Here is a 16,279-nt window from a genome sequence, read left to right on the forward strand (position 1 = left end):
TCTCCTGGCGACGGTGGGAGTGTGCCTGCCCCTCTGAGCTGTGCCCTGGAGGTGGGGGATGACCTTGCCCTCCGACAGCGTGCACAGGTGTGCTGAGCAGGGGCGAGGAGGCAGCCCTTGACCATGAACCAGGGCTCTGTAAGTCTGCCCAAAGGCCAGCCCCCAAGAGCCCAGACCAAGGAGGAAGGAGGTCCCCAGGTCCTGGCATCTCCAGTTGCTGAAGGCAGAGGCTCGAAGGTGACAATGAGAATGGCGCGTAGACAACTGGCTAGAGCGGGTATAGGGCCGAGGGTGGAGCCTTCCCCAAGTTTAAGTGGGTGGGCAAGAGCCACGAGACCAGGAGGCTGAGGATGGGGAGGAGGGGGCCGCTGAGAGGGGATCCTGGGAGAAAAGATGAGGGAGGGCCCAGAACAGAGAGGCAAGGATGTGAGGAGGGAGGTGACCAGGGTTGCTGGGGAGGGTGAGGGGTGCCCATCTGCAGGGCGTCAGCTCAGGGCTCCGGGCAGGCTACTCGGCAGGGCCAGAGCACCCCCAGAAGAGAGGAGCCTCTGGCGTGTATGGCATTTTACAACCTTCTCATTCACTATTCACTCAAATAGCACATATTGAGCACCTGGTGTGTGCTGGTCACCCTGCTGGACACTGGGGACCCAAAGTGTCATAAGACACAGTCCCTAAGGAGCTAACGGTCCTGTGGGCTTTCACTCAAAGGCTTGCACCCAGGGTTAAGCTCCCAGCATCTTGGAAGGCAGGCATAGGTACCCCAATTTGCTCTGAGTACAAACAGAGGTTCAGAGAGGTTCAGTGACTGGCCAAAGGTCACACAGCCAGGAAGAGTCTGTGTCCAGGTCAGTTCTGGGCCCTATTTCAGCCAAGTGGCCTTGAGGGTTAGCCACCCTGTTACCCTCAGCAAGAACAGTACAAGCCAAAGGCAAACAAGTGCTCACTTTTCTGCACACACCTGTGTGCCCAGCCCTGTCATGGACATGAATTCCAAACCCTGACCTTGCTATCTGCAGCTGAGGGTGCCGCAGGAGAGTCTGACGCCCCAGGAGAGGGCAGAAGCAAAGGCTTCCAAGGAGGGAGAGATGGAGGAGGGGGAGGTGAGCTCGGTGGACACCTCTCACCCAAGGTGGCCACTCAGGGAGCCAGGGAAGCCTGGCAAAAGCCTCTGAGGCCCCTCCCCCGGGGCCATAGTCCTGATTTCTGGGTGCGATCATCATCCCGCTCCAGAGGCGGGAGAGCCCAGTGGCTCTGGCCGGGAGCCCGCCCCTGCTGGCAGACACTAGCCGCTGGGAGGAAGAGTTACAGCCCAGCTGCTGCCACTTCTTACACAAACAGCCCAGGAGGTGCCGCACCTGAGCGGGCGGCCTGCCTGGGAAGGAGCCCAGGGCCCTCGTTCTCCCTCCTCCAGGAACTGTGAGTGACCCCTCGCCTGGGGCAGGGGCTGCTGCAGTTTCCTTGTCTGTCCCCATCCCCCAGACTCCCACCCAGTGACCCCTCCTCTCTGGATCCCAGACCGGCTCCCACCTCCTGGGGCAAACTCCAAGGGAAGTCCCAGGAGGCTGTGACTGAGATGCAGCAACTGGCCTCGGGACAGATTCCCCCTGTCCTCCCTCGGGGCCAGCCAGGGGCCTTTGGAAAGTGGGGTTGGTAACAGCAGGGGAGCTGCAGCCAAGCTGAGGGGACCCCAGGGAGCCCTTTGCCCCCCTCCTCCAACAGCTCCCCACGTCCCAGCTAGGGCAGCCCGGGGGTTGCTGGCTGGTTTCCTCACACCTGGCCTGACTTTCCCTCCCCATGACTCACCTGCTGCCCCAGGGCCCAGAAGCCCCACCACCCAGACTGCGACCTGGCTTGTGAGAGAGCAGGTTCTTGGGTCCCCCCACACATAGCTCTGGCCACCCAGGGCTCTCCCCACCTACCCCTCTGTCCCCTGCAGGCCGGGAGGCGGCCCCATGGTCCTCTGGGGATATCCCAGGAGCCCGGCCTCATTATTCACCTCTCGGCCCCTGGTTCCCTGCAGCCCCAGGCCTCCTGAGGTGGGCCCTAGAGAAGCCCACCCACCTCCTCACCTCCTTCCTGGGCCCCAGCAGTGGGCCTCCCTCTGCACCTATTTTCTCTGCCCTTCCAAGAGCTGGCAGTGTCCAGTAGTGGGAGGGGACGGGCATCAGTTCTGAAATGCCAGCCTGCGTGGGTGGTCAGTGCCAGGCCCTGGGGCATGGGAAGAACATGATACGGTGTGGCGATGCCATACGCTGTGGTTATGATACGACGTGGCGCGTCTGCTGGGTGCAGGATCTCGTTGGGAGAGGAAGCTCTAGGGACGCCTCCTGGAGGAGGAAGGTGTTGCCAGAGGTAAAATCTGCTGGTTTCTACGATTCCCTCCCATGAAACCCTCTGGACCCGGTGCTTTTTCAGTGGCTGATTTTTTCCTCTGTGATAATTAGATCTATTCAAGTTTCTACTAGTTCTCTAGTTAATTTTGGTCATTTTATATTTTACTAGGAAAGCATTTGTTTTCTCTAGATTTGTATACATTACACTTTTAAAATTTATTATTGATTGTGGCCAAGTAAATGATTTTTTCTAAGTTTTTCATAGACATGGAAAAACGTACACTTTCTATTTAAGGGATAGAAGGTCCCATATGTATCAAATCAAATTTATTAAGTTTATTGATTATGTATTATTCAAACTTTCACTTCCTTTGTATCTTTTTTGTTTTTGGTCTCTTACTCTAATTCTCATAAAGTTTTATTAAATCTCCCTCTCAAATTTTCCCTATAAAGTTCTTCTATTGCTTTTGTTAGTTTTTGCTTTTCATATTTAACAATGGGGCAATGGGGAGCATGCAGATTTTGCGTGTTCTGTCTTTATGAATTGTGCCTTCCTGTCACTACATGTCTCTGTTTATCCTGTGTTAGTGCTTAATCTTAAATTTTACCCTTCTACTTTTAATATGGCCACTCTTTATTTTACATTATATTACATTAAAAATAAACTCGTTTATTTTCAACCTTTTTCATTTTTTAGACTGTATTTCTTGTATACATCACATTACTGCATTTAAAAACCTGAGCTGACTCTTTTGCTAGGAGAATTCGATCTGTTGGATTTCATTTAATAACTGACAGGCCATACTGGGTTTTACTATACTGGCTTATTTTACACGCATTGGTTTGCTTTGTGGCTTTTTCCCTTCAATCTACTTCCTATTGGTTTCCTTTGTCTTCCACGGTTACATTTCCATTAATGGCTCTGGCCCCTCCCCTGGGGCTCCTGTCAAACACATAGTCAAACACACATTCTGTAGCCTGAGTCTGGACCAGGATCCTCTTTCTCCGAACTCTCATCTGGAACCCACAGAACCTGTCTGTAGATTCGAGTCTTTTTTTCAGCTCAGAAAAAAATCTATTTCTTGACGATTTTCTGTTTTACTTTTTCTTTCGTTTGCGTGTGAGCTCTCCTGGCTGGGTTCCTCCCAGCTTACTTCCTTCCGTCTCTATGCGCTTTTGCTCTGAGGCTCGATCTTCCAAGCCTCAGACTTGAATCTTAAGAGTGATTGTCTTCTCCTTCAATTAGTACAATGATATATTTTAAGTTCGAAAAAACAGGGTTTTTTTTTTTGACTTTTTGCTTGACTCAAGAGTTCCTGTGTTTTGTACAAGTTACAATTTCATTTTCCAGCCCCTCTATCTTGCTAATAGCCTTGAATTTATTTTAACTAGACAGTATATTTGAAGATTTTTTTAAAAAAATCAAAGCACTATTAAAAAGTATGTTGTAAAGATCACGCACACATCCCTGCTTCCTTGTTCTGTTCTCCATCAACTCAAAAGTCAACATTTTCATTCATTCTCTCTTCTTCCGGAGTTTCTGCATACAAACAAGTATGAATATGTGTGTGACTACTTGACTTTCTGTGCTCTTACACAAAGGTAGTATGCCGGACACACTGTCCTGCACCTTGTGTACTTCTTGCCTTTTGGATCTGGCAGTGTGTCCTGGAGATGGTACCCAGAGAAGCTCCTCTCCTTCCCTGCAGCCACGTCGCTTCCACTGCATGGATGTATCATAACTCATTCAGCCAGCCTCCCGCTGACTTGCACTGTTTCCCACGTTTTGCTATTACAAATGCCATGATAAATAATCTTTTGTACATGGACAGGTAAATGTAGGAAAAATCCCAGAAGTAGAATTTCTGGGTCAAAGGGTAAATAATAGGTGTTTGGTAGGTTTTGCCAAATTGCCAGCCACGAGGTGTCTACCGATTTGCTGTCTCTCCAAAACAAACGAGAGTGTCTGTTTCCCTACGGCCTTGCTAACAACTTTTGTTTGCTGCCCATCTGAACATAAAATATCTTAAGGTGGTTTGAATTTGCATTCTAGTCATGGTGAGTTTCTTTCTGTGTATTTTAGGGCTGTTTGTTTCTCTTTTTCTATGAATGGTCCATTTATGTCCTTTGCCCATTTGTGTGTTAGGTTATTGGGTTTTTTAAATTGATTTCTAGGAGCTTTTTCTATATTAGGGGAAATAGCCCTTTGTCTATTACATGAGTTATAATTTCTGTCCCCGCAATTTGTCTTTTGACTTTGCTAATGATATTATTTTGTGACACAAGTTTTTTTAAAATATATTTCTATAGTCAAATGTATCAATCATTTATTTTATGGCTTTTAGATTTTGAGTCTTTTACAAAGTCTGTTGTACATATACAACATATGGAGTTGGTTTGTTTTCTTCTTTGAGTATTTTTATGGCTTCATTTTTTTAACATTTAAATCTTTAATCCTTTGAGGGTTTTTCTGGGTGGACAGAGTGAGATGTGGACCCGCCTTTATTTATTTTGTTCTGGATGGCCAAGCAGTTGTCCCAGGACCTTTTACTGACAAGTTCGTCTTTCCCCCATGATTTGTGACAGTGTCTTTAGCATGTTCCAGTTCCCAGCTGTATTGGGTTCTGACAGCAGCTTAGGCTCCTGCCTAAGGCCCAGGGAGAGGCTACCGTGAGCAGCACGTGCTTCCCCTCTTGAGGAGTTTAGAGCTTAGTGAACATGTCATAGTCATCGAGGAACTTCTATGATTTTCTAGTTTTGTGATGCAAAATGTTGAGGCTGCAGAGAAGTTTAAAGAAGAAAACAAAACAAAAACAAATATAGCTGCTATCATCACAGTGCCGGGAGAGGGACCTCTCTTAGCACTTCAGAAGGTTTTCAAAAATACAAAATTGAAATTATGCTAACTCTACCATTTTGAAATCTGCTTTTTCCCTGGGGCATTATGTATTCTTAGAAAACAGTATTAATTCCTGAATGCTATTCTGCCCGGGGCTTGATAACATAGTTATCTGTCCCTCTGCTGGGCGGAGGATGGTGGCATGTGGGAGGAATCTCAGGAAAGGTCTTGAACCTGGCACCTGGGCTGAGTCCTGAAGAAGGAAAAGGAGTCAGCCAGGTAAGAAAGGGGAGGCGATGGGGCAGGGCAGGCTGTGAAATGAGCCAGGCCTGCGGGAGACACAGCAGAGGGTGGGGACTTCCAATGACTGGATTAGAGTTCAAGGCAAGGGGCAAGGAGTGGCAGGAAATAAGGTAGAAGCCCAGGCAGGCAGCAGTGGCCTCCTAGGCCTGGTGAAGGACTTAGACTTTGCCCTGCAGCCAGCAGGGAGCCCTGAGGTGTGCACCTGGAGAGCTGCTGTTCTGTGAGCACCGTAAACACACCAGGCTCACCTTCTGTGAGCCTAAAACCCCCCAGTCACCCTCACTTTCTTTTGGAGGGACAAAGGGACGTACCTTTCTTTGCCCGTCCATTTCCAGCCCATCTGGCTGTCATCTCTTTCTCCCTCTCTCCTGTGGAATTGATTCTGACACCTGAAAATTCCACATTGGAAAATTCTAGCCCCAAATCCAGAGGCCATGTTGATTCCAATCCCAGAGCTTTCACTGGTGACTGTGGAATGCACAGGGCTCTGAATGGGGACCACCAAAAGGGGTGGTCCCAGGCCACTTCTTTGTTCCTGCCCAACATCTTACTTGCCTCTGTGAGTACACAGCTGTGAGATCTGGGTTATCAATATTTTATTATTGGTAATAAATACAATTAATGCAATTGTCCCATCCATATGGAGACTAAATACTTTGAAAAGCACTTTCAAGAACATTTCCTCATTCTATCTTCACTACAATTTCTGGAATGGGCAGAGCAGACATTTTATACCCGGGGAAACTGAGGCTGGGAGGCATTGTGACTTTCTGAAGGTCGCCCAGGTGGCAAGTGGCCGAGTCGGGACTGTGTGACCCCAGTGGCCCCCTGAAAGTCACGTCTCCTTCCTCCTTCTGTAGGTGGACGAACCTCCGGAGCCCGTGTACGCGAACGTAGAGAGGCAGCGTCGGGCCACTTCACCGGGCGCTGCCGCGGCCCCCCACCCCAGCCAGGTGTCGGAGACGCACACGGACGCCAGCACCGGCCGCCCCTACTACTACAACCCCGACACGGGTGTGACGACCTGGGAGTCGCCCTTCCAGGCTGCCGAAGGCTCCGCTAGCCCAGCCACCTCCCCGACCTCGGTGGGCAGCCGCGAGAGCCTCGAGACCGAGTGGGGCCAGTACTGGGATGAGGAGAGCCGCAGGGTGTCCTCCTACAGCCCCCTGACCGGGGAGACCGCCTGGGAGGACCAGCCGAGGACGACGAGCTGGAGATGCAGCCGAGCCTGAGCCCTGGCAGCCCCAGGGACCAGAGGGTGAGGGGCGGGGCCCTCTCTTGGAGCCCCTGGCCACTCCCCCTGCTCTACCAGCCCCAACCTGAGGGTTGAGGGGCGGGGCTATCTCTGCGATCCCTCTGGCTCCGCCTCCTGTCCCACAGCCCAGGGGTCAGAGGGTGGGGGAGGAGTAGGATGGGCGTGGCTATCTCTGAGCGCATCTGGCCCCGCCTCCTGCTCCACCTAGCCCCAGGGACCCAATGGCAAGGGGGTGGGCTTGGTCCAAAAGGGCGGGGCCAGGGGCAGCACTGGCACTGGGAGCCTCTGACTCCAGCTTCTGGTCCCTGCAGCCTCCCACCCCCGACACGGACTACCCCGAGTTGCTGACCAGTTACCCGGAGGAAGACTATTCCCCCGTGGGCTCCCTCCGTGAGCCCGGCGCCACCTCTCCCTTGACCACATCCCCTGGCTGGTCTTGTCACATCAGCCAGGACAAGCAGACGCTTTACACCAACCACTTCACCCAAGAGCAGGTAGGGGCAGTGGGCAGATGGACCCAGACAGCCGCGGGGTCGCTCCCCTCCACTTTCCTCACTATTAGCTCCCCTTCGTACTCTGAACTGCCGCTCCCACGCAGACCCTAGGCCAGCCCAAGATTCGGAGTCACCTGCATCTGCCTCTCCGAGCTTCCTGGTGCTGTCTTGAACCCCGGTTGGAGGGAGCCCTTTCTCTCCTCTCATGAGCTGGGTGGGGGGCTCTGATCACGCCTCTCCCTGCGGTGGGTGAGGTTGGAGGACCAGCACGGGAAACCACACTTCTACAACCCAGACGACTCCTCCGTCCGGTGGGAGCTGCCCCAGGTAACCAACCGGGGAAGGGACAGTGCTGGGGAGGGGGGGGGACTATATATGACAGTATTTTTCTCCCCAGGTCCCTGTCCCTGCCCCTCAAAGCATCTGCAAATCCAGCCAGGACAGTGACGCTCCAGCCCAGGCCAGCCCCCCTGAGGGGAAGGTAATGGGGGGGCATGAAGGCCCTGGCAGGACCACCACAGAAGAAATGGGGAGTGTCTGGAGATCCTGGGGGCAAGGACTGGGTGGGACACATCTGTCTCCCCCGTGGGCCCCAGAGGTGGGTAATGTTGGGAAGTGGGAAGGAATTTCTCCTGCTGCTGCTGCTGTGGGAGCAGTCACCAACCCCCCTCCAGCCAGGAGGCTGGGCTGGTCACGAGCGTTCAGTGGAGACACAGGCCCAGCCCATGGGGAGTTGCAGCTCAGGGGGAGACTGGCCTGCCCCCCATGGCTCACCCTCTGGACTACCCCCTCTTTCCCCTTCTCTCTCTTAGATCAAGACCCTGGACAAGGCAGGGGTGCTGCATCGCACCAGGACGGTGGACAAGGGAAAGCGGCTCCGGTGAGAGCCCCTCTGCACCTGGACCAGGGCAGGGTGGGCCTTACAGATGAAGTTCACTTCCCATATGCCAGGCTCTAATCAGTCTTCATAGTGACTCCATGAGAGGTCCTGTGAGGAAACTGAGGCACCCAGAGAGTAAAGTGACTTGCCCAAGGCCTCCTGGCTACCAGGTGGTAGATCTGGGAGTCCACCCCTCACAGTCGGGTGCCCTAGGCTGTGTTCCTAAGCTCTGTGCCCTGCTCCTGGGGCTAGGAGGGGGGCCTCAGCCTAGGCCCAAATCTAAGTCCTGCCCACCCGCCGCTTCCCCACCCCCATCTAGGAAGAAGCACTGGAGTGCCTCGTGGACAGTGCTGGAGGGTGGTGTCCTGACATTCTTCAAGGACTCAAAGACCTCAACTGCAGTCGGCCTGGTGAGGCCCAGGCCCCCAGGGCGGGGACCACCCGAGCTGCTCTGTCTGGTTTAGAAAAGACCAGGTCTGAGATAGCAGTCAATGAGTGTCAAAAGGAGCTGGGCCTTGGCAGAGAGGGGGTCATGACAGCAGGTTCACCCCAAGACAAGCAGTTTCAGCCACCTTGGGGATGAGGAGCAGTCCTTGAGGGTGGACGGCTCGAGGCTGGAGGGCAGGGAGGCTGGGGGCTGGACACATCTCACAGGGATGGGGCTCTGCTGCTTCATCTCCTGGGCGGGCAGGCAGCAGGATCTCTGGTTTCCAGGAACCCTTAGGTCCCTTTCACCCAGAGCTGTTGCCTGGCCCCACCAGCGACCCCATCCTGTCCCACAGCCACAGTGCAGTAGCAGGCCCATCTGAGCTGAGTGCTTCCTGTGACCCTCCCCACCCTTCCTCCCTGTCCCACAGAGGCAGCCTTCCAAGTTCTCCACTCCTGAGTACACAGTGGAGCTCTCTCTCTGGGCCCTCTCTCTCCTGGGCCCCCAAAGACAAATCCAGCAAGAAGAATGTGCTAGAGGTGAGTGGTGGGCAGGAGAAGGGGCATCCTGATATCCAAGGACCCTCACTGTTGGCAATCCCCAAGGAGGAGCACCTGGGAAGAGTTGGGGCTGGAATTCTCAGTGTTCAAGGCCATTGATTCTGCAGTCCCCTCCCCAGGAGCTGAGTTACTCGTCCTTGTCCTGGAGGATGGTGAGAAGTAGAGGCCTCTGGGATTTGAGACCCTCTCCTGCCTAGAATGGTGGCCACATCCCAACCTGAGGCAGGAAGCTCCCTGGTCCTGGTGCTTACTCTGACGCGCTGGGCCACCTACTCTTTCTCCCCAGGTCCCCATCCCTGTCCCTGGGCCAGAGCCCAGCTTCTAACTGGACGGGGTCCTCAGTGAATAAGCTAGGGCAGTGGACGAGCCGTCAGGCTCCCCCAGCAGGCGAGGGTCCTCCCAGCACCAAACCCTTCGCTGTTCACGTGCTGTCTCATTTTTCTTTTTCTATTTTTTAGAGCTAGAGTCTCACTCTTTTGACCAGGCTACAGTGCCATGGCGTCATCATAGCTCACAGCAACCTCAAACTCCTGGGCTCAAGCGATCCTCCTGCCTCAGCCTCCCGAATAGCTAGGACTATAGGCGCACACCGACGCTTGGCTAATTTTTCCATTTTTAGTAGAGATGGGGTCTTACTCTTGCTTATGCAGGTTTCAAATTCCTGAGCTCAAGGGATCCTCCCACCTCAGCTTCCCAGAGTGCTAGGATTACAGGCGCGAGCCACCGTGCCCTGGCCACTGTCTTGTTTTTAAACTACTCATTCCCCACACCTCAGTCCCTAAACATTTTGAGGCAGGTTACGACAAAAACATACAGTGAATCGGTAAAACTGGGACCAGGCAAAACAAGTGAGAGACGGGCTCAAGGTGGAGAGGAATTAAAGGCACGTGATACCCAGGTGCTAAGATACTGGTGGTTGCAAAAATTTAGCTCCAGTTTTCCTGGTAGCAAAGGTAAAAAGAGAAGGCCTATTAGTTATATGGCTCTTGTTGAAAAAATACTACTACAACCTACCCCTAGAATCAAAGTGTCTTCCTAACTCTTAGCGCTTTTATTGGGGCGGGGAGACAGTCTGGCTCTGTTGCCCAAGCTGAAGTGCAGGGGTGAGATCATAGCTCACTGTAGCCTCAAACTACTGGGCTCAAGTGATCCTCCTACCTCAGCCTCCCGAATAGCTGGGACTACAGGCATGCACCATCATGCTCAGCCAATTTTTAAAAAATTTTTTATACAGACAAGCTCCTGGCCTTAAGCAATCCTCCTGCCTGAGCCTCTCAAAGTGCTGGAATTACAGACATGAGCCACTGCACCCAGCCTAACCCTTAGCTCTCATAAAATGTCTGGTGTGTAGCTCCACAAACACGGGATCTAGAGGCATGAGGCTGGTGCCTGCAAAAGAGCTCCCCGGAGGTTTAGTTAGGGGTCTCAGTGCTGTTTGGGTACCATATTATGATGATAGCCAAAAGCATAACCTCGTATCTCAGCTCAGAAAAAGCCATTCTGCAGGCAGCCTGAGTGTGTAGCTTTCTGATGATCACCAAGGTTCATTCAGTCTCAGAACCAGGATATCTACAGAGCAGAGTTGGAAAACTGGTTTCATCTCATGAGCTACTCTGATCATTAGTTCTGGCGCTATCTTGAAAATTCTGGAGCCTTCTCCAGGCTTGGTGCAGGGTAGGGCTCTGTAATCAAGTAGCAATGTCTGCTATAGTGTCACATGGAGGAGGGACATCACGTTTGCTAGCCATGTCCCTTCTCTGACCTCGAGGGACAGGCTTCAAACAGTTCTCTTATGAAGGTCATCTGTGGGCTTTTGATGAAAGTGTCAGAGCAGGACTTTCTGCGCTGTCTGTGCTGGCAAGGAGCAGAAGGCAGACGGTACTCTTGGAAGCTGCTCAGGCCAAGGGAAGGCTGACAGGCCTGAGTGGAAGTCAAGGAACTTCCTGCCTCCTGGCTGGCTGGCGGCCACCCTCTCTCCTCTCGGGCTGGCCTGTAGGCAACTCCAGGATGTTCCTTAAGAGACAGCCCCAAATTCTATATTATCGAGGACAGATGGGTTAGTTGGGCCCAGGAAATGTCCACAGCAGGTCTCCCTAGTCACCCTGAAGCCACAGAAAATGTCCATATCTGTCCCCCGAGAGCCGCTAGTACCCTTAGCCTGCCTGTGCGTTCAACAGGGTGGATGCGTTCTGCTGTACGTTGCTGTGTAGCTATGTGGCTTTGCCTTTTTTTTTTTAACCAGAACGAATCTGCAGAACAGCTTTGCCTTCTGTATGAAACTTTCAAATACGAGCTGATTACATTTTGAGAGAGCTGCCACCAATAATAGAGGTTGTTTTAGAAGTGTCATTAGGCCATTCTCTGGGGTAATCCCCAGCAGGGCTCCTGCCTGCTTAGATTACAGTGGGGCTGTGCTGGCCCCCACTCAAGGTTCTCTAGTCTCTGCAAGGGAGGTGGAGGGGTGGAACATGAGTTTTTCTTTTTCCTTTTTTTTTCATTTTTAAAGCAGTTTATATATTATTAGTATTCATGTGTAAGTGCAAAAGGAGGGCAGCCGAAAGATAATCCTCTCTGATTCTAGAAGTTGTTCCTTGTTTGAGACAGTTTCTGCTGCCTCTCTCACTGGACCTTAAAGGGCAGGGCTGGTGTGAGCCGCCAGGGCCCAACATTCACATTAACCCCGAACTCGGGCCCTCAGAGCCAGAGGCTGTGGAGGGATCCATCCAATCAGAAAGGGCTGGAGCAGCAGGCCTGTTGCAGCAAGTTTCCCTCTGGCGTTTTGCATAATTTCTGCTTCTTGACAAAGTGGGCTGAAAGGGAATGCGTTGCGCAGGCTGGAGGGCGAGAGGGGGTGGGGACTCCTGGCTGCTAAAGGAGGGGCAGCACTCTAGGTCCTCAGTGAGCATGTGGGGGGAGTGGGGGACACTCGCTTTCTCTGGGATCAGCCATTATCTGCTTTTGAATCCTCTCTCCCTGCATTTCCTTCCCTGTTAGTTCCAGTGGCCAGGGCTGTCCCTCAGGAAGCTTCCCTCTCTTAGTTTTTTGCAGGCCAGCGCTCTGGGCAAGAACTGCCATGTTCTGCGGCTCATGGGGAGGTGGGACAGGGCAGGGGAAGTTTCCCCGACAGCTGAGCCATGCAGACCTGCCCTCCATTGCCACTAGCTGTGTGCCCACGAGGAAGCTGCTAAAACTCGCTGAGCCTTGGTTTGGTCCTCTGTAACACAGAGAAGCTGTCACCCACTGCTTTAAGTGAGGCGGAAGCCCTTGGCTCCATTAGGCTCTGAGTTCCTGGGGGTACGGGCCAGGTCACCTCCATCTCTGTACCCACCCCCCTCGGGACCAACCACCAGGGCAGACCTAGGAAACCAGTGATTTGTGTCCCTCTAGCTACGGAGCCACGATGGCTCGGAGTACCTGATCCAGCACGACTCAGAGGCCATCACCAGCACCTGGCACAAGGCCATCGCCCAGGGCATCCAGGAGCTGGTAGGTAGGGCCTGGGGTCTCTAGGGCCACTAGGGAGGGGTGGCCAGCTGTTACGCAAGGCAGCTGTGCCCACTGTGGGACACAGGGAGCTCCGTGGCACCAGTGGGCCAACGCCACTCCCTGCAAATGCAGTGTCCCCTGCATGGCTGGGATGGCAGGATGCTAAAGAAACTGCCTTCTGTAATCTGTGAATCCAGCCTGGGGGTGGCCCTGCAGTCACACTCTCCATGTGCGTGGGGGCTCAGCCTAGAGGAATTTCCCATTTTGAGGGAGGCAGGAGGAAAAGTAAATATTCTGGGAACCAACTTCAGGCTGGAATGGCAGGCTGAAACTAGAAGATAAAGTTTAAAAGTATTGATTTCAAGAGTCTTCCATTTCTTAGGTTCAAAATATCAATTGCATAAGTAGAGATAGGGCAGGTCCCCTCTGACAACTATTTTCCTGGAAATGACTTGGGGCTTTTTGACCCTTAATTCCCTAGAAGCCGACACTGGGTGCAGCTCTTGGCTGTATTAATAGAGGTAGGAACCCAGAGCCAGAGAGGCGATGTTGGTGCAGTTGTTGGCAGTGCTCCCACCCCAGCAGGAATTAGAAGCTCAGAACTGGGAGCCACATACTGAGTATGTCTATAGGAGCTGAGGAAAATACCGGAAGAAGGGGCCAGGCACTGGGAGGTGGGTAGGGGAGGACAGGATGACTGATTCCAACACCTGTAGGGCTGCAGGCATCTAAGGGAGGCCAATGTTCTGAGGTTCCATAGTAGAGGTGAGGGGAGTTAACCTGCTTAAGGGAAGAGAGATCGCTTTGCCTGAGGACCACGCCTGCTGGGAGGGCATTGCAGGTCCCTTGCCCCATCCAGGAAGGACCCCCAGCTGGCCATGGCCCTGCCTCTCTGAAACTATGCGATTGCAGTCTGCAGACTTGCCCCCGGCAGAGGAAAGTGAGAGCGGCAGTGTGGACTTCGGGTCTAGTGAGCTCCTGGGAAGCTGGCAGGAGAAAGAGGATGACACGCGGCTGAGTCCAGGTGTGTGCAGGGGACAGGGTGGGGAGCATCCCGGAGACCTCTCTTAGCAGGTGGTGATGCCCCAGCTGTGCGTGGGGTGGTACGTGGGCTGGCACTGTCCTCTGGTGGCTGCATCCAGAGTTGCCTGGTGCTGGTGCACTGACCTAGAGGGTGCAGCCCCCCAGCTTCATCTCCCATCCCGCTGCTGCCTTCTTCCCTGCAAACTTCTCAGGGGCCTCGAGGCTGCTTCCTCATGGGCCAGAAACAATTCAATTCAGCAAACATCTATTCAGCAGGAATTTAATGGGCTCCTACTGGATGCCCCGTTCTGTGCTTGGTGCTGGGGCTGCAGAGACTCCGACAGAGACACAGACACTCCGACTACCCAGGAAGCTGGACGCTGCTGGGGGAGCCACTCGGCAGAGCCCACAGAGCTGCAGCCTCACCAAGTCTGGGCTGTGCTGACGGCCATACAGCCGCCTCCTCAAGTTCTTCGACCTCACTGTCATAGCAAACCTTGGGGTTGCATCCCCTTCAAAGAAACCATAGAAAACAGGCACATTCTTTTTTTTTTTTGAGACAGATCTCACTCTGTTGCCCTGGGTAGAGTGAGTGCCGTGGCATTAGCCTAGCTCACAACAACCTCAAACTCCTGGGCTCAAGCGATCCTCCTGCCTCAGCCTCCCTGGTAGCTGGGACTACAGGCATGTGCCCCCATGCCTGGCTAATAAACAAACAAACAAATAAATAAATAAATCCTTGGTGGTTGTTTCTTTTTTTTTTCTTCCATCCCCATCCCCTTGGTCGTCATTTCAATTATGTTCACGGCATCCTCACCAGGAGTAGCTTCCAACTTAAGAAACCATTTTCTTTGTTCATTCATAAGAAGCAACTTCTCATCCGTTCAAGTTTGATCATGAGATTGCAGCAATCCAGTCACATCTTCAGGCTCTGCATAGAATTCTAGTTCCCATGCTGTTTCCCTATTTGTCCCTAACAAGAGAGTCAGACTGTCCTTTGAAGCTTTGAAGCCAGGCATTGACTTCTCCCCTCTAGCTATGAAAGTCCCAGGTGGCATCTTCTTCCAGTATAAGGTTGTTTCATCTACCCTGAAATTCTGTTGTTTAGTGTGGCCACCTTCATCGAAGATCTCAGCTAGATCTTCTAGATAACTTGCTGCAGCTTCTACAATAGTACTTGCTGCTTCACCTTGCATTTTTATGTCCTGGAGATGGCTTCTTTCCTTAAACCTCATGGACCAACCTCTGCTAGCTTCCAACTTTTCTCCGGGAGCTTCCTCCCCTCTCAGCCTTCATAGAATTGAAGAGAGTTAGGGCCTTGCTCTGGATTGGGCTTTGGCTTACGGGAATGTCGTGGCTGGTTTGATCTTTTATCTAGACCTCTAAAACATTCCCCATATCAGCAATAAGGCTGTTTAGCTCTTTTATCATTTGTATGTTCGCTGGAGCAGTACTTGTAATTTCTTTCAAGAGCTTTGCCTTTTCATTCACAACTTGGCTAACTTGTTCCAGACTCCTGTTAATGTTTGGCATAAGAGGCCTAGCTTTTGGCCTATCTTGGCTTTCAATATGCCTTCCTCACTAAGCTTATGGTGTTTAGATTTTGATTGAAAGTGTGAGACGTGGACTCTTCCTTCCATTTGAACACTTAGAGGCCATTGTAGGGTTATCATTAATAATTGGCCCAATTTCGATATTGTGTCTCCCTGTGTGGCTGGTGGGCGTGCGAGGGATGTCGGGGCAAGAAGTGAATTGGGACCAGGGTTCAGCCACCCGTCAGGAGTGACAATCACTGGCTCCTGCAGAGGGAGGCTGCATCTCGGGAGGGAGGGGGTCTGAGTGCGCTGTGTAGACTGCAGTGTGGGTTGACATGCAAAATACTGTGTGAGTAATGATCTTCCCCACCCTGCCAGAGCAGGTACTTTCTGTTTTTCTCAGTCATCACTCTATGTTCCTTTCAGAGAACTTACCACAATCTGTAATTCTCTTGTTTTCTTGTTTCTCTGCCTCCCCTTCTAGACCCTAAATGCCAGGAGAGCAGGGATCTAGTTTCTCTTGTTTCCTGCTCTAGTCCAAGAGTCTAGCACAGTGCCTGGCATTTATAGAAGGTACTCAAGAAATGTTTGTTGAATGAATAAATGAACCCAGACAGAGGGAAACATTCTGATGATAAAGCTTCCTGACAGGGGAGCTGGTGGAGGAGGCACGCTGATCCTTCCTGGCTGTGTCTCTTGTTCCATGCTATGTCACAGACACCTAGCCCCAAATGCGCTAGGAGCCTGTGTCTCAGGCACAGACCTTGGGCAGTAGCCCCTGTCTGGGACTTAGGCTAGGAGTGGTCGCTGTGGGCAGGGGGGACCTGGATTCCTCAGCTTAGACGGGAGTGTGAATGAGAGGCGTGAAGGAGAGACGGATTCACCGCTGTGCACCTGGGGAGACCAGGGTGGGGTGTGGGCGTGAAGGGTGGGGGTGGGAGGCATAGCACAATAGCCTGAGAAGCGAGGATAGAGTCTGAACTCGGAAAACAGCAGGAGGGAGAAGAGGAGACAGAAGGTTTGATAAATATTTAAGAGGTAAGTTCAAGGCCGGGTGCGGTGGCTCACGCCTGTAATCCTAGCACTCTGGGAGGCCGAGGCGGGCGGATTGTTTGAGCTCAGGAGTTCGAGACCAGCCTGA

The 16,279-nt window shown here is 52.5% G+C and overlaps 1 protein-coding gene across 1 annotated transcript; it reads left to right on the forward strand.

Moving 5' to 3' along the window:
• The first annotated feature begins 123 nt into the window (after nucleotides 1-123).
• LOC105822661 (rho GTPase-activating protein 27-like) lies at nucleotides 124-13,651 on the forward strand. The gene is given in 14 exon segments (XM_012659674.1): nucleotides 124-237; nucleotides 1,020-1,103; nucleotides 6,339-6,672; nucleotides 6,675-6,736; nucleotides 7,045-7,226; nucleotides 7,473-7,554; nucleotides 7,625-7,715; nucleotides 7,821-7,879; nucleotides 8,040-8,107; nucleotides 8,427-8,517; nucleotides 8,965-9,006; nucleotides 9,008-9,073; nucleotides 12,482-12,580; nucleotides 13,493-13,651. Coding segments are annotated over 14 exon segments (1,533 nt in total).
• The last annotated feature ends 2,628 nt before the right edge of the window (nucleotides 13,652-16,279 follow it).

Source organism: Propithecus coquereli, unplaced genomic scaffold, assembly GCF_000956105.1.
Source record: "Propithecus coquereli isolate 6110/MARCELLA unplaced genomic scaffold, Pcoq_1.0 Scaffold119, whole genome shotgun sequence".
Taxonomy (NCBI): Eukaryota; Metazoa; Chordata; class Mammalia; order Primates; family Indriidae; genus Propithecus; species Propithecus coquereli.